Source organism: Chenopodium album, chromosome 21 (genome assembly GCF_948465745.1).
Source record: "Chenopodium album chromosome 21, dcCheAlbu1.1, whole genome shotgun sequence".
NCBI classification, from domain to species: Eukaryota; Viridiplantae; Streptophyta; class Magnoliopsida; order Caryophyllales; family Amaranthaceae; genus Chenopodium; species Chenopodium album.
Genome location: NC_137854.1, coordinates 27,810,452 through 27,833,023, shown reverse-complemented (window position 1 = coordinate 27,833,023; position 22,572 = coordinate 27,810,452). Strand labels below are relative to the sequence as shown.

Genomic DNA, 22,572 nt, shown 5'->3' with positions numbered 1-22,572 from the left:
ATTGAAAGGAGGTTTGTCAATAATGCTGTAATTGTGATTTAATTTAAATCGTAGTTGTTTTTATGTTGTAATTGTGTTATTATATAATTATTGTGATTAAATTTAACTCAGTTGTTTTTTTTTTTTTAGAAAATTCTTAGTTATTTTTATGTTGTAATTGTGTAATTATATAATTCCTAATAACTTTTTTATGTAGGTAATTTAATTTGTTGCTTTGTTTGGTCTGTTTTAATCGTATCGTATTATGTGTGGTGATCTTAGATATGTTGTTGGATATTGTTTGGTAAGTAATTTTGCTTGAGTTGATTTAATTCTGACTTTGATTTAGTTAGTATTGAATAAATTGTGCTTAGTTATTATTGTGAATAATTTAGGTGTAACTGTGTGCATATTTGTTTTAATTGATTTGACTTTAGCTAGCATTATTTTTAAATTCTTTGATGGTTTTACTTAAGTTAAGTTTATTATCTGATTGTCTTTTCTTCTTTTTTAGGGGTCTTTTTGATAACTTGTTATTTGATACGATTTTAGGGTGATTTTTGAACCTTGTTTACTTGAAATATTAGCATTTTGGTTCACTTCTATCCTATTTTCATTCAATTTTTGTGTATCCCTTGCTTCACGGGTTTTTAGTGTTTTTGTTGAGTTTTCAGGTCCAAAAACCGATGATTTGAAGCATATGGATAACAAACCGAGTTTAGAAGCCGTGACAAAGGAGCAAAACTGAAGAGAATGTGAAGAAAAGGGCTTAGAAGACCCTGCACGGCCGTGCCATGTCCTGCACGACCGTGCAGGAGTGTCCCAGCTAAGTCAAGCCACTGCCTGATTTGGCACGGATGTGCAAGGCTTAAGCACGTCCGTGCAAGTCAGCCAGCACGTCCGTGCCAGAAGATGCACGGCCGTGCATCTCACTTGGCCTAAGTTGGAGCTACTGATCGATTCTGCACGGCCGTGCTTAGGGTGGCACGTCCGTGCCACTAAGGCTGCACGTCCGTGCCACTCCTGGCACGTCCGTGCGCCCCTGTAGCCGTACCCGACTCTTGTTTTCTCCGTCTTTTTTTATTTGAGGGTCATATAAATACCCCCTTTTGCTCAATTGTGCATGAATCCAAGTTTTTCAGAGCTTCCTCTTAGTTTGTAGTTGTAGAAACATAAATACTCTCAAATCATTAGTTAGATTTCAATTATTAGTTTGGAATTCTCAATCTCAATCATTGTAGAAGACAAGTTCCTCCATTGTTATTCAATTTCAAGCTTCAATTAGTAATTTCTCCAACCTTTTTCTACTTAATTTCTGATTTCATTTGCTTTTGCATGTCATTTAAATCTTCTTAAGTTCTTGGTAATTTGTTATTGGATGATAGTTATTTCAATCGTTAACCACTTTCCCCCAATTATTGAAGTAGTTAGAACCCTAATTGTTGATTGCATGTTGATAAATATGAGTTGTGAGTGGTCTTCTTGCTAGGGGTTGGGTGAAGCTCAACCTTTTGGGTTAGTTATGCAAATATGGGAGAAACATTGATGTTTGTATTGCAATTAAATTGATTATATGAGATTGCTTGTTAGTTCTTCATGATAGGATTAGCTACCCTTGACTTAGGAGCTTGATAGCATGATGTGCCTAATTTGACATGGAAGTGTAAATTGAGTATGTCATTACTTATTGTAATTTGATTATGTATCATCTATTGCTAGACTAATGAGGAATCTAAGTTTAGTAGTGTGAGTTGTTTTCTTATTGCATGAGGTTGATTTTACATATAGTCCTTGCTATAACTTGTCTATTTTACTCCCGTTTGCCTAATTGCCTTGGTTGAGTGGATCCCATTCCCTAGTGTCTTTAATCCATTGATTTAGAACCATAGTTTGTTTGTCTACTTGACGAAACCCAATTCACCATTGACTTCGAATTAGCTTAAGTGTTAAGATCTTTAGCAACCATATCCCGTTCCTTGTGGACCGAACTCTTACTTGTCATTATGCTTGGTTTGTAAGGTGTTTGTTAATAAATTTGTTTGATTGAGTGTGGAATGAGCGACCGTTCTAACGCCCATCACTTTTTTTTTTAAAAGAGTGGAATTAAGACACCTAATATAATTAGTTATTAGTGTGACATGGTAATGATGAATAGTGAAATTATTCATTGTGAGCAAAAAAAAAAAAAAAAAAAAGTGTTAAAAATAATCATAGTCAATTATGTTAAAAATACGTGTTGATTATGATTATCTGATGGTTCTTTATATATTCTTAGATGGGATAGAATCATAGTCAATTTATTAGATTAATTTCTGCAGGTTATTATTAAAGGGAATTATAGATTATGGTTGGTTTTAAGATAAGATTATGGTTGGTTTTAAGATAAGATTAATTTGAGTTTAGGTTATACATGGTACCATTATAGGGTGGCTTATTTTATCTTGGAAAATGGAAATAATTGAGTAAACTCTATGGATGGTACAATTATAGGGTGGCTTGCCCATACTGCTACTGTTTAATGTAGTGTGTGGCTGCGTTTTTTACCTGGTTTTGCTGCGTATGTTTTGGTTTGGCAATTTCTGTGTGTGTATTTTAATTTTTTGTCCTAGTAAAATATTTTTTTCTTGGTGATTTTTTTTTTTAATGGGCTTGGTTAAAGTTTTATAAGGACTAACTTTATTATTTTTTTTCCCCGGTTTTGGTGCATCTTGTTTGGCTTGGTAATTTTTATGTGTGTATTTTATTTGTGTGTCCTTTTCACGATTTTTTAAAAAAATTTAATTCATTGCACTTTGCTTATTTTTTCTTTGTCTATAAATACTTTGCTTTGGGTTAGAAGGTTTTATTGTGCTGGGTATTATTTATCTTTTCTGTAGGTATATTGTTAGTCTTTATTTATTTATTTATTTATTTTTACATAGAAATATACATACTTATATATTCAATTTATGTTGTTTCTGATTCATTGTTTATGCTATATATATAATGTGTGTAGTGATACTGAATTTGAATACTGGACTTAATTAGCCTGTACTCTATGATTCTGGACCAAAATTACTGGACAATAGATAAGGAGCTGAACCATGTAATTATAATGTGTTTATGGAATGCAGTCTGTATATGGATTCTAATACAATGCTAATTGTGGAATGCAGTCTGTATATGGATTCTTATGCTATATATATAATGTGTTTATCGAATGCAGTCTGTATATGGATTCTAATACAATTATTAAGACTGGATGAGTGGTTCATGAATATTTTGATAATTATGTTGGATTGGATTTTAAATGATTTTTGAACTATTGATGATGTTATTACTGCTGATTAGTTCTGTATTATCATCAGATTGAAGTTCAGATTTCTTTGGCCATTAGTAGTTTGATAATTATGTTGGATTTGAAATGATTTTTTCTTTTTGAACTATGGATCATACTATTTCTATTTATTTGTTTGTGTATTATCACATTTAAATTCAGATTTCTATATTAATTTTTGGTTCAGTTGTTTTGCTTATTTTGATAGTTGTATAATTTCCATGTTATTTTTGGTTCAAGATATTGCCCTGGTATTTTTGCTTTATTGTTTTGGTTATGTTTATTGTAGAACAATCTTAGTTAATTGTAGATTTGTTTCATGTCTTATTGCTTGTATAATTAATGAGAATGATGTCATTGTGTCTTTCAAGAATGATTTATTAGTAGTTTTGCTTCTAATTGTGGTTCTAATATATTTTTTTAAAAAAATTAATGTTGTGTAGGAGTTCTCTGGTGATTATTGATTCCTTTTTACAAGAACAATCCATCTCTGGAGAGTCTTAGTTTGTTGGTGAGTTATCTTTTCTTTATTTCTTAGTCTCTTAATGTGTTTATCTTGGCTTGTTTAGTATATGTATTAGCCAATGTTGTGATTAATTTATGGAGTGGACATTGAATGCAATTTGTATTGTTGTAATTAGGTTTGTTGACCTATACTAGGTAAGGGTTCATTTGTAAGAAAATTGTGTAAGCTTATTGAGTGATAGACATGATCTTTCATTTCTAAGTAGTGTTGTGTGTTTTACTTGGTGTATTTGGCATTGTTGTTTGTCCTTTATTTAGTTTAGGATTATTTACTTGGTGTATTTGGCATTGGTATATTTGACATTGTTGCTTGTCCTTTATTTAATTTATTATTATATGTGTAAGAGCTGTAATCAGAGTTGTCGATACATTGGAAACATTGGTCTGTCATATGCGTTGCTGGTTTATGTAACTCATTGGTTTACACAGGTCATGGCGGAAGTGATGTATCTTATTGCAGTTCCATTTCAGCCATTATTGGAACAGATTACTGGTTGTGTTGGACTTGGAAAACCGGTTTATCAGATTACTGATTTTTCTGCAAATAAGGTATCTGTTAAGATTCTGTCAAAGAATGGTAATGAGGAGTATGTTTATGATGGTGGTGAGAGTGGAACACTGAAGAGATCTGCTGAAAGAGCTGCTGAACTGGCAATACATGGCCTCATGGATTTGTATGATGTGGCGGTTGAAGATTTTACTGCTGAACAAATCCGATCTTATAAGAGATGTGCTACTTTGCTCCGAATGAAGAGACGCCAACTGGGAATTAGTGATGGTAATGAAATCGTTGGAGCAAATCAGGGTCTCCTTGCTACTGGATCTGGTTTGCCTATGCATAGTGTTACTTTGGACTACAAGTTGTTTCTGAACACTATTCTCAAGCGTACTGGTGCTGCCATTTCACCAATTATGACTCTCGAGTTCAGTGGTGAGCATTATTTTTCATGGTCTATGGTCACTTTTCCACCAAGTGAAGAAATTCCTGAGTGTATCTTCGGAGATACCCGTCTTGACTGTGAAGCTGCTGAGCAAAATCTGGCTAAAAAAATTATTTATTTCTTGCTTCATAACTTCAACTTTTATATTGTTGATGCTAATTATGGTCGAAGTGCCCTGCAAACTACTTTGTTAATGCTTAACAAGGAAAGGGACTTGACTGAGAAGGGTATCAAACGTCGTGCTGGAAAATTTGGTGAAGTAGTATCTTCCTCGGTGACCCCTAAAGGCAAGGAATCAGAGATTCCTTCTCAAACTGCTGTTCCACCTCCTCCGAAAAAACGTCATTTTAGGCCATCATTTGGAGTGTTTCATCATCTGGAGAGGCTTCAGGCAGGGTTTTGCGTAGTGTACCTGGGGAACTAGAACTTGTATTTAAGCGTAGGAAAACTGAGTAAAAGAATGGCATTGTTGCTTATCTTCCCTACTTTTGTGAAGAGATATATGGCTATGGATATCTTTTGTATTTTGGTTCCTATGAAGAATTATTGGGAGGAAGGCATCTGATCTTTAGACCACTCTCTTCCATGTTTATGATTTAAAGAGAGTTGATCATATGGTTAGACTAAGCATAGAGTTGGCCATATGTGTAAATATAATGTAGGTATTGTAGGTATGTGTTCTAGGATTGTAAACTAAGCTGATTAGTAAAGTAGTAAGTGCTCAGTGTTATGAACTAAGCACTTTAGTAATGTAAGACTTTTGAAATAGGTTAGGCACTTTGGTAATGTAAGGCTTTTGAAATAAGCTAAAGATTATTGCAATGAAAGTGCTGTTTATGTACTGAATCTATATTCTGCAATGAACAATGTTTTATGAAATGTAGAGCTATTTTTGCCAAATTTTATGCTCATGTATTTTTATTGTAGATGCACCTTATTGCAGTTCCATTTAGAATAACTATTGCTTGAAAAGCATTATAATTTTTGCATTAATGATTTCTTGTATAGGTTTGATGTCAACATTGTATTGCGAAGAAAGCATGTGGTGAAAGAAGATCTACATCTGTTGCATACAAAATGGGTTTTGATTCTTTATTTATTATTTCTGTGAAAAATAGTTTTTGTGTTGTGAAAGTAAATTATATTTCATTGATTACTTCTCTACTTTTATTGCTATGATTAAAAAGCTAAAAATATAAAATGGCTATGCTCCTAGATATTTGATTATATTTAAGATACTAAGAGTGAGGGTAACATGTCTTTATAGTTTAGTAGTCTATGATTAATTTCAAATAACTTATATCATATTTTTTATTTTTTTGATTTGTTCAAGAATCTTTAAACCAGCCACGGAGAAGAGGAAAGCGCAAGTTAACTGATGAGGAACCTACAATAGAAAGGCTATCTATTATAGTAGTTCAAGGTCTTCCATGTATAACATCCATGAATGAACAAAGCGGATATAGAACAAAGCGGAATCAGGCTTTCTTAGATAATCTTCCTATTTAGTCAGGACAATGTCTTCCAAATCGTAGACAATGTTCTGCTAAACGATTGTTGGTTATGGACAATGCAAGTAGTTCCATTGTAGACAGTGTTGGCACTACTGGATCTCATGGAAATATGCTACATAAGCAAGTAGAGAGAAAAAAAAGAAAGCAGAGAAGGGCCAAGGTATCCATTTAATTTTGGAAATAATCATCTAAATCTTTGTTTTTTATTATTCTATATCACCTAAGATGTTCTAAATACTTTTGCTAAAGATTTAGCCCAGGCACTTTAGTGGTTTTTAATTTTTTGAAATTTATGTCTACCTTACTTAATTCAAATGAGTTGAATAATTCAAATGTAGAAACAGCGGCGAAGGGAAAGGCCAAAGTTAAGATGCCTAAAAGTAATTCAGATAAAAAGACAAGTGTTAAGAGTGGGAAGAAAAAGGAACAAGGTATTGGTTCTGGATTTTAGATCTTGGAATAGTAACCTAGAATATTATCCAATGCAGCTTTGCTAACAAACTTAAATATTGTATCAGTTGAAATTGCACTGATATCTCGGGGAAAGATTCCTACTGAGGCACTTAAGTTACCTGCTCCTGGTGTATGTCCTAAATGTTGTGCTACAAAGTTTGCTTATGAAACATTATTCTTTTGCTGTCGAAATGGTGGTGTCCGGTTGGTTGAAAATGCTTGGCCAACAAAATCGATTAATCTTTTTGTCTCCGATGGTGAAACAAGTGATCATTTTAGGGCATACTCTGGAATGTATAATAATCTTTTTGCATTTACTTCATTGGGTGGAAGTATTGAAGCATCGAGTGACAAAGGAATATTCGTCTTTAAACTGCATGGCCAAATATATCACAATATTCCTGATTTGTTACCAGATAACAGGAAGCCTAAGTATTTGCAAATGTATTTTTATGATGCTGAACACGAGATCAGGAACCGAACAGGTACTTTTCCACAAGTACGAGAAGACATTGTTCGAGTTCTCATGGAAGTGATGGAGTCTAATCCATATGCACGTTTCTTTCGTTCACTGAGAGAAATTCCTGTTGTGGAGAGCACAGAAATTCATTTGAATAGCAATCCTGTTTTGGATCAACGAGTGTATAATGCTCCTACTGCAAATGAAGTGGCAGTAATATGGTCTGAGGACACATCTTCTAGCCAGTATAGTAGTCCTCATATTATTGTTTATGGGAAGTCAGATATGCCTCATAAGATTATGCATTATTTTGGGTGTTATGATCCACTCCAGTATCCACTCTTATTTCCACATGGCGATTGTGGATGGCACACAGGCCTTGAAAAATTAGAAATTATTAATGATCAAGTCACGGATTTGGATCAACAAGTTTGTCACTTAGAGTCTATTAATAGTGTTGAAGATTTATTGGCTGAAGAAACTACAAGTAAGTACTGAATAGGAAGATGTTTATAAATATGGAGAATATTTTTGATTATTTTTAATTCCTAATTAATAGTTACACCATAGTTCTGTCAAAACCTTTGCTTATGTTAATTACTCATCACATGTACAATAATAATGGTAAATACTATAGTTAGATGTTGTCATTGTTAGTTGTTGCTGACTTTATAATTTTAAATTTGGCTAATCAGATGCAGAGACTAGCAACAAAAAGAAGATAAAGCGGATTTCCTGTAGAGAATACTATGCCTATAAATTGCAGATCAGGGAGACTAATTATTTACTCAGAGCTTGTCGTTTATTGCAGTAGTATATTGTTGATATGTATATTAAGCTTGAAAACACTAGGTTGTATTTCTTTCGCAGAAATCAGGCTGCTATTCGGGCTGATCTTTACCAAGGTCTTATTGATAGTTATGAGGCTGGAGAAACCAATTCTGCGAATGTTGGTCATTATGTGATACCACCACCCTCCTTTCTTAGTGGCCCAAGGGATCTACGAAGTAGATATCTCAATGCAATCACTCTTGTTCAAAAGTATGGAAAACCAGATTTATTCATCACTATGACGTGCAATGCAAATTGGCCAGAAATCAAAGAACAATTGGCTCCTGGTGAGCTAGCACAAAATAGGCCTGATTTAGTTGCCAGAATTTTTCATGCAAAATTGATTGCTCTTAAGAAACAGATAATGGAAGAGAAGATATTTGGAGAAGTTGCAGCATTGATATATGTTGTCGAATTTCAAAAATGCGGTCTTCCTCATGCTCATATCTTGTTGATTTTGGCTCATGGATATAAAATTAAAGATGCAGCTGCTTTTGATAAATTTGTATGTGCAGAGATACCTTCTTCAGAGAATCCTCATTTGCGAAAAGCTGTATTACGTCACATGATGCATGGTCCATGTGGAAAAGCAAATCCCGAATGTTCTTGCATGAAGCACAAGGATAAAATTGGTGTGTGTAAGTATGGATATCCAAAGGAATATGCAGCAGAGACAACAAGTCATGAGGATGGTTTTCCTGTGTATAAAAGAGCAAACACTGGAGAAACAGTTATGATTCGCAAAAAACCTATGAATAATAGATGGGTTATTCCATATAATCCATATTTGTTAGCATTATTTGATTGCCATTTGAATGTTGAAGTTTGTTCAACAATTCATGCTGTAAAGTACCTTTACAAGTATGTATATAAGGGTCATGACCGGATTTCATTTAATGTTTCCTCTTCAGATAATCCAAAGCCTAGAGATGAAATAGAACAGTTTCAATCTGGTCGTTGGGTTTCTCCATGTGAAGCAGCTTGGCGTCTTTTTGGTTTTGGATTATTTGAAATGCATCCGCCAGTATTACCACTTCAAATACACCTTCCTAATTTGCAAACTGTACAATTCCATTCAGCTGAAAATTTGGCATCAGTTGTAAATGACAATAAAAGGCATAAAACAGCTCTTACAGAATTTTTTGCAATGAATGCTGCAAATCCAGAAGGACCTAAGTATTTGTACTCAGAATTTTCAGAGCATTTTGTTTGGAATGCTTCTGCAAAGACATGGACAGAACGTGGAAATAAAAGAATATCCATTGGAAGAATGTCATTTGTAGGACCAAGCGAGGGAGAACGCTATTTTTTACGCCTTCTTCTAGCTAATGTTCGTGGTCCTACATCTTTTGAAAATCTGAGAACAGTTAATGGTCATATATGTGCAACATATCAGGAAGCAGCTCTGAAACTTGGTCTTTTAGTAGAGGATGGTGCTGTTGATAAATGTATGCTTGAAGCTGCTGAAACACATATGCCTAAGGCTCTTAGACGCTTATTTGCTACTGTACTCATCTTCTGCAATCCTAGCAATGCTCTTGCTTTGTGGAGTAAGTACTATACTCATCTTTCTGAAGATTTTGAACAAGCTTTCTCAAATAATCATGAGAAAATTCAGCAGCTTACAATTCTATCTATAGAGCAGTATCTAGAAGAAATGGGCAAGAGCTTACAAGAATTTGGTCTTTGTCATCTAAAGCATGATATAGATGATCATATTAGAAGGACACAAGACATTATTGATGCCTTAGATGCACCTATACCTGATGCATATAAAGAAGCATGTTTAAGGCTGAATGCCAAACAGCAAGAGGCCTTTGATTGCATCATGGAACATGTTATTACAGAAAAGGCAGGTGCATTTTTTGTTGATGGACCTGGAGGAACAGGCAAAACCTATCTGTATTGTGCATTATATGCAGCTGTTAGAGATTTGGGAAAGATAGTTTTGCCTACGGCGACTTCAGGAATAGCAGCATCTAATATGGTAACTGGAAGAACATCCCATTCGCGTTTTAAAATACCAATTGATCATACTGTTTCAATGGCCTGCAATGTACCAAAGCAAAGTGGTTTAGCTGCTTTGCTTAAAGAAGCAACTCTTATCATTTAGGATGAGGCTTCAATGGCCAGAAAAGAAAACATTGAAGCAGTTGATATACTTTTGCGTGATCTGTGTTTACCAACTGTTCCTTTTGGTGGAAAAGTAGTCGTCTTTGGAGGAGATTTTAGGCAAGTACTTCCTGTACTACCTAAAAAATCATAGAATGAAGCTGTAGAAGAAAGTTTGGTTTCTTCACATTTGTGGAGCATATTTAAAAGGTTTAGACTTACAGATAATATGAGAGCAAGGACTGATAGTCACTTTGCAGATTTTCTACTTGCTATGGGAAATGGTGAGTTGCAAACTGCAGAGATATCTCATATTCAGTTACCACATCATATAATACTGCCTTTTGAAGATGCTACAGATGATCTGAATAAGCTAATTAATTTTGTATTTCCAGACGTGGAAATGGCTAATAGCTTTGAAAATATGTTTGTTTACAGAGCAATTCTAACTCCCTTGAATACTGCTGTAGATGACATAAACACTCAAATGATAGAAAAATTCCCGGGAGAGGTGGTTTGCTATAAGAGTTATGATGTTCTGCTGGATGATACAGGTAGTATTTATCCAATAGAATTTTTGAATACACTTTGTCCTGGAGGAATGATTCCACATGAACTGGTACTGAAACAAGATTGTCCAGTCATTTTGCTTCGGAATATTGCTCCAGCTTCAGGTCTTTGTAATGGTACTCGAATGCTTTGCAAATAATTTTATCCAAATGTAATTGAATGTGCCATAGTAACTGGACACCATGCAGGAGAACATGTTTTCATACCGAGAATAGATCTACGACCTTCTGAATCACTGAATTACCCATTCAAATTCCAGAGAAGACAATTTCCAATCAAGCTTAGCTTTGCTATGACTATTAACAAAGCTCAAGGGCAAACTCTATCTCAAGTTGGTTTATATCTAAATAGCCCTTGTTTTTCCTATGGGCAACTTTATGTTAGTCTTTCAAGAGCACAAAATTCATCACAGATTAAAGTTTTATCAAAGCCAGTGTCAGGACAGAACTCAATCACAACAGTTAGAAATGTTGTTTCATATGCTATTTTACAGAAAGCAGGCATTTTTTTGTGAATCAATTTATGTTACAGGGTAGTGAATATGGTAGCAATCTCAAAGTAAAAGAAATAATGTTTATAAATATTATATTTGTTCAAAATTATGTAAGGAGTTCTGATATAATTGAATTTATAATTATTTTGTATATTTTGGCACACTTTGCATAATTTTCTTTTCTTTTTAATGTTTATATGAAAAAATTTTCATAAAACATTTAGGACATACACCAGAAAAATTATGTTCTCATCGCCATATTAATCACCAAAATTTCTTCTCCACATCAATTACAGCTCTACAGCCCAAGCATTCATACTACAAAAGTATATTATTTCCAAGAAGGGCAAGAACAATATAAGTGTGATATTGTTAGTGAGCCAAGACAAAAAAAAATAAAGAAATTGAGCACAAGATTTTAGTGCCAAGCAGATGATGTAGCACTAAAGTCTAATGATTTCTTGGATACAAATTTAAAATTTTATACAAAATGGTGCCAATATGTAATATCTAGCATTCCTATTACATTAGTTTCAGTCATACATTTCACAATAAAAATCTCAACCCCATGTCCATGCTGAGATTTTCCTTTAGATATCACGAAAATCACCACATTCATTGTCATTTACACATAAAGCTTATTATTTCGTATTTATTTTTTCTGAAATATCCCTTTTGAGGGCTGCTCTCTTTTTTTCTATCTGGGATAGTTACTTATAACATTTCATATTAGCCAATCCCAAATCATTTTGGAACTAGGGCTTTGTTGCTTTTGTTGTTGTTTGGATATCCCATCAAGCCATGAAGAAAGAAGAAAGTGAAACTACTACATGACCAAGTAAGCTTTTACCCCCAAACCAGTTGATAGGCAAGATAAAGAGAGCTCTAAGTTTGTAGTTCCCTAAAAGTACAAGATCGTAACCTTCTTATCTTCTATCCAATAAGGATTTTTTCACACATTCAACTAGCATGCTTATATGGAATTCGACATTCTATTAGTAATTCAATACATCACAAATGGCATCAACAATTGAGAACAGATTGTCAAAGAGGATCACATAGCAGTGAAAATATTATTATTGAACGCCAGCAATAAATGACAGCATAACCACTTAAACAATGGCTAAAAAACTCAAATAACTCTAACAGATAACATCATGATAAACAACCACTTTATCTCATCAAGTTCCTCATGCTTATAATTAATCAAAGCATCTACGTAAAAGATGCAACAAATTTAAATTGCCTTAGAAGCACTAAAATTTCACAATTACTGTAAAAAGTAAAAGGTTTTCATTCATACTTTAGTAAATACAAGATTTTAGCATTCATACTATAACAAAAACAGCAAACTTATCATGATGCTGGATGTAAGTACATACTAATTTTAAACAAGACATCAAAACAACCATCATTTACAATTTTAATTAGGTTAATATATTACTAATACTATATATTTGCATCAAATATTCTTTCTAAATGATCAATAGAATAGTTGTCATTGTCAGAGTCATAATCTGAGTCTTCAGACAATTGAATTGGAGACTCAGGCTTATACCATTCCTTAATTTTCCTAGCTTTTTTTTTCCTTTCTTCTATAAATGCCTTCTCCTTTGCCCTTTGCTTTCTCTTCTTCTCTTCTTCTTCTCTTTGCCTGACCCTTTCTGCCATTTTTTCCTTTAACTCTTCTTCTCTGAGAAATTGATCAAGTTTATCCTTGTTGCTGAGAAGTTCATTCAGCATCACTTGCATTCCAATCTTCACTTTATTAATATACACCACATACCACTCACACTCTGCCAGTAATTTTTTTCTATCATCCTTATCATGCATACTTTTTTGCTTTCTATTCTTAATATCCTCACAACTCTTCAGAATTTTTAAATAACCAGCACTTGATCGATACATATAGCCATATAATCGATTCAATTGCACAGAAAATCCTACTATTTCCCTTAGTTTTCTATCATCTTTACTAATTTCTTTATTTTTAGAAGAGGAAGCCTCTGGATTATTTGCCATTGAATAGTGTTTAGGGGAAGAGAAATGAAATTAGAAACGGCAAAATTCAAGGGTTTATAGCTAATGATGATGAATATGGAGAAGTGTGAAGGAATGCAGAGCACCTTGATATTGTAAAGATATAAGTGCAAGGCAACTCTGCATATTTTGTGCTAATAGTACAGTAAAGTGTTATATCAAGAGTCACAATAGTTGCATGCAAGATTTTATTTATACTAAATTAAGGTTAAATATAAAATAGTATTAGTACAATTCAATTCACCTAAGAAAAAAAATCATACATGTTTTAATACAATTCAATTAACAAGACATAAAATAGTTAGATTCTATTAACAAGACATAAAATTGTTTTAATACAATTCAATTCGTTTTTTTTAAAAAAATTGTACATGTATTGAATCAGATACGACTATTTTTATTCTATTAACAAAATAGTGTTCATCGTCTCTTGTTTAGAATCTAGAGTTTTATGGTTCGGTTGATTTTTTTTTGTGTTAGACCTTTAGTTTGTAATTATAACTTGAGTTTAATCGATTTAATATAATTAAAATCTTAAACCTTTAGATTAGTCTACTAATCCTTTAGTTTAGTCTACTAAGCCTTTAGTTTAGTTTCGCATTATAACTTCAGTTTATTCTACTAAGCCTATATTTTAGTCAATTTTTTTTCTATTAAACCTTTAGTTTGTAATTAAACCTTTAGTTAATTATAGAGTATTTATGTCTACGACATTATAGCTTGGCGTATATTTAAATAATTAGAATTGGAATATGGTAATGTAATAGATTAAATGTCAGAATTTGATTCATGTGTTCAATTATTTTATGGTTCAATTCATTGGTTCAAATATATTTATTTACATAAATTATATGAACAAAGATGTACCAAAAATAGTTAGTTAACAAATTCAAATTAGTTTATTGAAATTCTAATACAATAAGGTTAAATAATAAATTCTCACTTATAAGATATTTATGGTATCTAGGTGTATAGATTATAATACACCTATAGAATTATAAATCTAAATCTATACAATTATACGTATAATACTACTATAATTATAAAATCTGATAATACACTTATAGGTTAATGATGATATAATACACTTATAAGTTACTGATGATATAATTATAAAATCTGATAATACACTTATAACTTACTATTGATAGTGTGAATTATATGACACAATCAAACAAGAATCCTTATAAAAAGGAAATTTTAGCAATGAACATTTCACTTTGAAAAGGACTTATGTCTTTGCATTAAATGCATGTACCAACCAAATCTAGACTATTGTACAATCTAATTTTTTTTTTTTTTTTTTTTTTTTTTTTTTTTTTTTTTTTTTGTATAACAAAGGTGACAAGTAAGTAAAGTAAAATGGTTGATTTGATTTTAGCTAGCATTATTTTTAAATGCTTTGATGGTTTTACTTAAGCTAAGGTTATTATTTGATTAGCTTTTTTTTTTTTTTTTTAAAAAAAGGGACGTTTTTTTTATAAAATGGATAATTTATTACAGGGAATTATAGATAATACTTAGTTTTAAGAGAAGCTTATGGTTAGTTTTAAGATAATTATATAATTTATGAACAATGATATTAGAATAATGTACTTTGCCCTTGATATGTTAATGTAGCGTGTTAGTTAATTATAATGTAACGTTAAAAATAACTCCTATTAAAGTTTTATTTTACCGATAATCTGTTTAAATTAATAATAATGATAATTAATTATAATTATTGTATAAATATATTTTATACTATAGCTAATAATATGTTAAACATAATATAGTTTAATACTTTTAACACATAAATTTATCCAATCTTTTTTCTGATTAATATAAATTTGAACATATTATTTTATTTTAATTTGAACAAACTATTAATATAGATTTCAATTGATTAGATTCGAAAATATTATCTTATTTTTATGTTATTGTAAAGATATAGTAAAGATATAGTGTTAAATTACTTTTAGCACCTCGACATTATAAAGATATAGTGTTAAATTACTATGTAAGAGAAAATTATTATTATTTGTAAATATAATTATTTTTACAGAACTATTTTTTAAAAAAATTATTTCATAAATCCATTTTATACTTTAACAGAATAATGAAATTGATATTATACGTATAATACTACTATAACAAAATATTAGCCATGATATAGTTTAATGATTTCATACTACGTATAATACGTAGTATTATACGAATAATATTAGCCATGATATATTTTAATGAAATTGATATTTTATTAACAGAATACTTAATATTTTAAGCTAAGTTTAGTTGATTATTGTTATAAAAAGAATTAGATGAAACGAATCTCATAAACAAAATATGTATGTTTATCTTATCTTTATCTTTATCTCATAAACAGAATTAGATGAAACAAATCTCATTTTAAATCGACATGTTACTTTGTAATTTACATATATAAATATAAATTATCTTATTAAATCGACCAAAAATTGTGATTAAATTAAATAGAAAGGATCAAATACATAATCATTCACCTATACAAATATAGATAATTTTATTTTGTCAGTCAAAAAATTTCAATTATATTAAATAAAAGGAAAAAAAAACCTTAAAACATGGGAGATTTCTTTGCTTCTTGGAGATAAAAAATGCCTTAAAACGTGGGAGAGAGGAGATTGAAGATTATACAACAACTTCTTACTTTTGCATTTAATGCTTTTACTGTAGTCTTAGACTAAATTTTGTTACTATAGCAGTAGTTATATTGCTTGTTGTCCACTAATAATATTTTATGAGAATACCTTTTGCATCCTTGTTTTTACAAGCTATAAAAAGACTTCTAATAACCATTTGCAAAACTATCTTTATATATCCTCAAAAAAATAGTAATCTGAGTATTCTTATTCTTGCTGAGGTAAGTTATTTCCTGCAAGTATTAAAGTTTCTGAGTACATTCTCTTTAATCTACATGCATTATTTATTTATAGGTAGCATTAATGGAACAAGTTCCTTGTTAGAAATAGCAGACATAATTTTCTGCATTGAATATAATTCTGTAAGAGATACTTTTAGCATTAAATTATTATCAATCATTATACATAGTACATGGAACACATATTTATGATAGATTCTTTGCTCAAAAATTATTTTTTGTTGGTTTTTCACATATTGTATCTGTTACAAAACATTCAAAATGATCTTAAAGTTACTATACCTCCTGTACAATATTGATCTTTAGAAACAATGATCTTGAAAGTCTACTTTGCATGTATTCTGTAACACTATGTTAAGGATTGAATTATTTAACTTTTTTTTTTGAATAAATTATACAGCAACATGAAACAAGAACATGAGTCAGGATCTAGCCAAGAAAAAGGATTTGGTTCTGGTCACACGTTCTTAAAGGATTTAAAACCAACTTCTAAGAACTACAAGGTTAAGGTCAAGGTTGCTGAAAAATCTCGTGTCCTGATCTCACCACAAAAGAAAACCAAATTTATGGTTGTTACTTTTAAAGATGACCAGGTATTCTATGAAATTTCACAATCCTATATGAAGTATTATTATTGTATAGTTAGCTAAGAAGCTCATTGATTATTAAACTTAGTACTAACATTCAATTTATTAGTGTGGTTTCAATTTGTCTACAACTATACTTTAATGAAAAGACATCAATTACTTTTATGAACTTTCTTGCTTCATGATACTTACTGATTGTTCATTATCTGTGATTTGAAGCCTTTGAACTAGTCTTATTTCTTAGTAGCAACATAATAAGTTACTATAATAAGTTACTGATTGTTCATTATCTGTGCTTTTGCATGTTCTACTATAATAAGTTACTTTGTTACACATGTTTTCCTTATGGCTTTTGGATTTCTTTTACTGCCATGTTCTTTCATATTTACCACCTTTAAGATCTCTTTTATTTCCTTCTGCGGTGTATCAATTTATCATATATAGCTTTACTTTCAGGAGTATGGAACATTGTTTTTTCTAATAAAAATAATAACATAATATTATTATTTATATAATTCTGTATAGGGAACAAAGGTAAAAGGAACTCTTTTTGAAAACCAAATTCAAGAGTATGGAAACATATTTGAGAAAGATAACACTTATGAGATTTCAAATGCACCTCTTCAAGCAGTAAATGAAAGATTTGCTACATATGAAGATGAATGCCAAATTAAGTTTGGTGGAAGAATAGTGGTAAAGCCTACAGCCAAAATAATTCCTCATAAGCCTAACTACATACCCTTGGCTTCAATTCCCTACAACAGTGACTTAGATGATCATTTTGGTAACAAATTATAATACTCATTTCTGCTTTAGTGCTTATATATATATTCTTTATAAATTAATAATAGACTTATGTGTGCTTTACAGACATTCTTGGTTTAGTGCTCTTCATTAGTGAAATAAGGATAATAACAAATGATCAGGGCATCGACCATCCAGTGCGTGATATCAGCATGATAGATCACAGGTCCATTTAAATTCATTTATAAAATATACTAAACAATACTTGTTTGAAAATAAACATCATATTCTCATAATACCTAACTTGGTTTTGCAGCACAACACAGCCAATGACCGTTTCTGTATGGGATGACCTTACAGAAATGAAAGATGCTAAGTTACTTGGATGGGCAGAAGAACCAACTATAATTGGTATATTGAATCTTAGGGTGGCCACAAGCAGAGGTATATCAAATTTGACTTTCTATTCTCCATGATTTGATGACTACTTGACTTTCTATTCTTTGTAAGGGAATATTGAATTCTTAATTATTTGTTAAGAATATGTTAACTATAATTTATTAGCTCATAATGTGAGATAGTATTTATAATCATCAATACTTGACTTGGTGATCTTCCAGGATTTAATCTCACAAGTAGTCTTTCAACAAGCTTTGAAACCAATCCCACTGGAGATGAATTCATGGCTTTTAGTGACTGGTAACATGTGTTATTAAACACGTGCCTTATAGTTTATGAGCATAGATGTATTATAAATTGGTTTTTTTTTCCTACTTAACAATGCACAGGGTTCAATCAAATAAAGACAATCTTGGAGATATTATGGCACGCCTCCTAGACACCAAGAACCCTCCTAAAGATAGACAGATAGTAACAATTCAACAGATCATGCTTAAGATGGTTAGAGCAATAACTTACATATCAATAACTTAAGAATTGCTATTATATTTGCTATATTTATTTTAGAAAATCTACTATGTAATACATCTATTTTCAAGAGTTCTTACTCAGACGCTTTCTATGACTTAGGCTTCAAATACTCTGCAAGAAGAGAAACACTGGCTGAAAGTAAGGATTCCTGAACCTGATCAAAAGCTTGATTGCTTATATTGGTTGTAACAAGTGTGGCAAGAAAGTGGATGAGCCATTAGATACAGTCTTAACCTGTCCATTATGCTTTAGGCTAAATTGTGTTGCTGTGCCTAGGTACTAAATATAGTTTTAATATGCATTGAATTCTTTAAGCTAATTGTATCTTTACTATCACATGATACTAAGGCAAATACTGTGTTGGCAAAAAAAAAAAACAAACAGGTGTACTTTCAAATTTGATGCAGCAGATGAAAGCGACACAATGACTTTCACTGCTTTTACTGAAGATTGTGAGAAGTTATTTAAGCTAACTGCTGCTGAAATTTATGAACAAGTAATCTCTGTAAGTAAATCATACATTACAAATAAATCATTATTCAATACTGATATTTACTTTAGGACTCATATTTTCTTTCGATATTATATAGGGAATACTGGATTTTGGTGCAATTGCTCGTGACCTAAGCTCTAATGATATTTTCATTCAAATCGGTCCATCACAGGCCCTCAAAAAACACCAAAGTTTATCATGGGTATTAAAAGGAGTAAGCTGGACTTAAACTAGCAACACTGTAATTTCTTCCTATGCAGATTTGAAAAAATACCTTTTGCATTGCAGTGTTATGCATTTTGAAGGCTTTCTAATAGTAGCATTTGGTTCCAAGGAATCATGCATGCAGATTCTAAACCAATATATAGATGCTACCTTATTTTGTAATACAGACTATGATTTTAAGTATTTTCTGGTTATTAGGTAGACTACATTAAGTATTTGTAAAACTCACAACAATCTTGTCGTCTTTTGTATGTATATATATCGGTATGTATGTGTTATAATATATAACCTATTATATAATCTCTTTGAATATCCAAAATTTTATATTAAGTGATTACAATGTTTTGGTTAGTACATAATTTATTACCATGTTTATATTAGGGGCAAATTTAGAGAATTTCACCAATTTTAGCTGATTAACCAATACAATAAGCTAATTGGGTTGTTTGTTAGTCTACTGGTTTTTAGCTAATTTGACTCAATAAGTGTATTTCCATTAATTTGCTTCGGCAAAATATTCATCTCATTTGAGTAATTAAAGGTGAAATTATGCCCTATTTAACACATAACCCTACTTAAACTACCTTCAAAGCTTATTTTGACAAATTTGTAATTTTTTCCTTTGATTAGAAGGTAATTTCTCTATAAGTTTTTTTCTTCGATGCAGCACATAAACTTCAAAACAAGCTTCCATTTCATCCACCTACACGGCTAACTTATTACAACAAAACTTCCATTTCATCCACCTAAATTGACCATTAGCAAATTATGTTATAATTAGCTTACTCTATTAACCACTAGCAAATTGAAGTTCAATTGAAGTTCAATTAAACCTCAATTGAGGTTCAATTGAAGTTCAATACAACCTCAATTAGTTCATTAGAGGTTCAATTCAACCTCAATCAATTCAATCTCAATCAAATTCAACCTCAATCAATTCAGCCTCAATCAATTCAACCTCAATCAGTTCATTTCACGTTCAATTCAACCTCAATCAATTCAGCCTCAATCAGTTCCATTCAACCTCAATTAGTTCAATTGAAGTTCAATTCAACCTCAAGCAGTTCAATTGAAGTTTAATTCAACCTCAATTAAGTTTATTTGTTATAATTAGCTTACTCTATTAACCATTAGCAAATAGAAGTGATTATTAGCTTACTCTATTAACCATTAGCAAATTCAAATTCAAGCTTACTCTATTATCACTTCAATATGCAGCTTTAACACAAGAACTGATCCCTAAAGAGAAAATATCTAACCATTAACTAATACATAATAACCATTAGTTATCACCAAATGCATAATAACCATTAGACTACAATTATAATAATAACCATTACACTACAATTATAATAATCACCAAATCTCACAAAATGCATAATAATCAAAATGCTCTAACCATTGGCTAATAAGTCTCTATTGCAATTTTCAGAATAAATCATACATTTTTTGTTTAATAGCAAATGGAAGAAAAATCAACATAAGGGACGATACATTACACAATTTAGTTGAGACCATCATCTTCACCAGCATCCTTTGCAGCATCATTCTGCACCTCAACATCCTTTGCAGCATCATCATCAGCATCCTCACCTCTATTTTGAGTCACCTCCTCCGTCTCTGCATCATCACGAACATCCCTTCTTCCAGCCCCATTAACAACCCTTCCGCCATCACCAATCCTGCCCACACCACTAGCCTTGTCTTCATCATTATCAACAGGCTCCACATACCCAACAGCGCGCCCAATGCCTCCACGCACTGCATATAATCTTCGATTCTCTTCGCTTAATTTCCAGAAATGCTTAGCCATTTCTTGTGCACGAGCGCTCTGAACCTAATTATACAAACCTCTGGATTGTTCAAGCTTACTACGATACGCTGCCCTTAGACTTGCTAATTCTTCTCTCTTAATCGTCTCCTGTTCTGCAATTGCTTCCATTTCTGCGTTTAGCGCATCAAGTTGTGTTTCCGCTTCTCGCAACTCCATACGATCTGCCATTTTTGTTCCCCGCAACTTTTCTAAATACAAATTATCAGTTGTGAAAAGGCAAAATTGTAAAATTGTACACTCAATTTTAATCAATGTCGAGTGATTTTGCTAAGACCCAAAACTGACTAATGAAGAATTCAAACAGAGAAAAACAAGGAGAAAGAAGAAATAAATAAAGAAGTGAAAGGGGTACAAAGAAAAAAAAACGGTTTAAAAATTTAAAACTTTTTTTAAAAAAAAATTAAGTAAAATTAATTCTCTTTAATAAATAAAGATATGAAAAGGTACAAGGAAAAAAAAACGGTTTAAAAAAAAAGCTTTTTTTTCTCTTTTAAAAATATTTTTCCAAAAAAAAAAAGCCATTTAAACTTCTATTTGTTAGCAAAATTTTACAACTTTTTTTTTTCTTACAAACACATTATTATATATTTAAACCTTTTCACACTTCCCACTTTACAGATATAATAATAATAATAATTAATAAACAATTTGATTCTTCTTGAAAATAATTAACTTGCCATAATCATACTAATCATTATAAATAATTGACAGAATTGATAAGTGATGAATCAAATATATCAACTTAGTCAAATCGTTGCTTATAAAAAACAAAAAATAGAATTGATAACTTAGTCAAATATAGTCAAATATAGTCAAATATAGTTAAATATATCAACTTAGTCAAATATAGTCAAATATATAGTCTAATATAATCAATTATAGTCAAATATAGTTAATTGACAGAATTGATAACTTAGTCAAATATAGTCAAATATATCAACTTAGTCAAATATAGTCAAATATGGTCAAATATAGTCAAATATATCAACTTAGTCAAATATAGTCAATATAGTCAAATATAGGCAAATATATCCACTTAGTCAAATATAGTCAAATATGGTCAAATATAGTCAAATATATTAGCTTAGTCAAATATAGTCAAATATATCAAATATAGTCAATATAGTCAAATATAGTCAAATATATCAACTTAGTCAAATGTAGTCAAATATAGTTAATTGATAGAATTGATAACTTAGTCAAATATAGTCACATATATCAACTTAGTCAAATCGTTGCTTATAAAAAACAAAATATAGATTAAAGGTGAGCATGGAAAAAGACAGAACTGAAGTAGAGGTAAAATTCGATTTACATGTACATAGAATGAATAATTAGGTAGGTTAAAAGTAGAACAATTTTAAAGCATATTTTGCTTTAAAATGAAAATTGCCTTGGATAGAAGTGATGAGTGACATTTTTGGCACTCATTTGGTTCCTTTTTGGATGATTTTCATTTCATTTTATCTCTCTTTTCTTTAGTTTTCCTTAGTTTTATTCTTGTTTTCTTCATTTTATGCTTTTTGTAGTTAGTTTCTCTTTTTCATGTCTTTTTCTAGTTTACTTGTTATTTTTCTCTTTTACTTGCTTTTTATCTTTTGCTTGTAGGTGGTAATTGATTGTCCA

General features: G+C 31.1%; 3 protein-coding genes across 3 annotated transcripts; all 3 read left to right on the top strand.

Annotated features, from left to right (window-relative positions):
- Window positions 1-8,014: 8,014 nt before the first annotated feature.
- LOC145600593 (uncharacterized) lies at window positions 8,015-10,132 on the top strand. Its single transcript, XM_081656481.1, has one exon. The coding sequence runs from the start codon at window positions 8,015-8,017 to the stop codon at window positions 10,130-10,132; it is 2,118 nt and encodes a 705-aa protein (XP_081512607.1).
- A 12-nt stretch (window positions 10,133-10,144) lies between these two features.
- LOC145600592 (uncharacterized) lies at window positions 10,145-11,215 on the top strand. Its single transcript, XM_081656480.1, has 3 exons — window positions 10,145-10,251; window positions 10,342-10,805; window positions 10,890-11,215. The coding sequence occupies exons 1-3, from the start codon at window positions 10,145-10,147 to the stop codon at window positions 11,213-11,215; spliced, it is 897 nt and encodes a 298-aa protein (XP_081512606.1).
- Window positions 11,216-16,537: 5,322 nt separating this feature from the next.
- Window positions 16,538-19,116, top strand: LOC145600591 (replication protein A 70 kDa DNA-binding subunit D-like). Its single transcript, XM_081656479.1, has 9 exons — window positions 16,538-16,726; window positions 17,246-17,504; window positions 17,591-17,690; window positions 17,781-17,908; window positions 18,085-18,163; window positions 18,253-18,364; window positions 18,588-18,670; window positions 18,779-18,899; window positions 18,985-19,116. Exons 1-9 carry the CDS (start codon window positions 16,538-16,540, stop codon window positions 19,114-19,116), a joined length of 1,203 nt encoding a protein of 400 aa, XP_081512605.1.
- The last annotated feature ends 3,456 nt before the right edge of the window (window positions 19,117-22,572 follow it).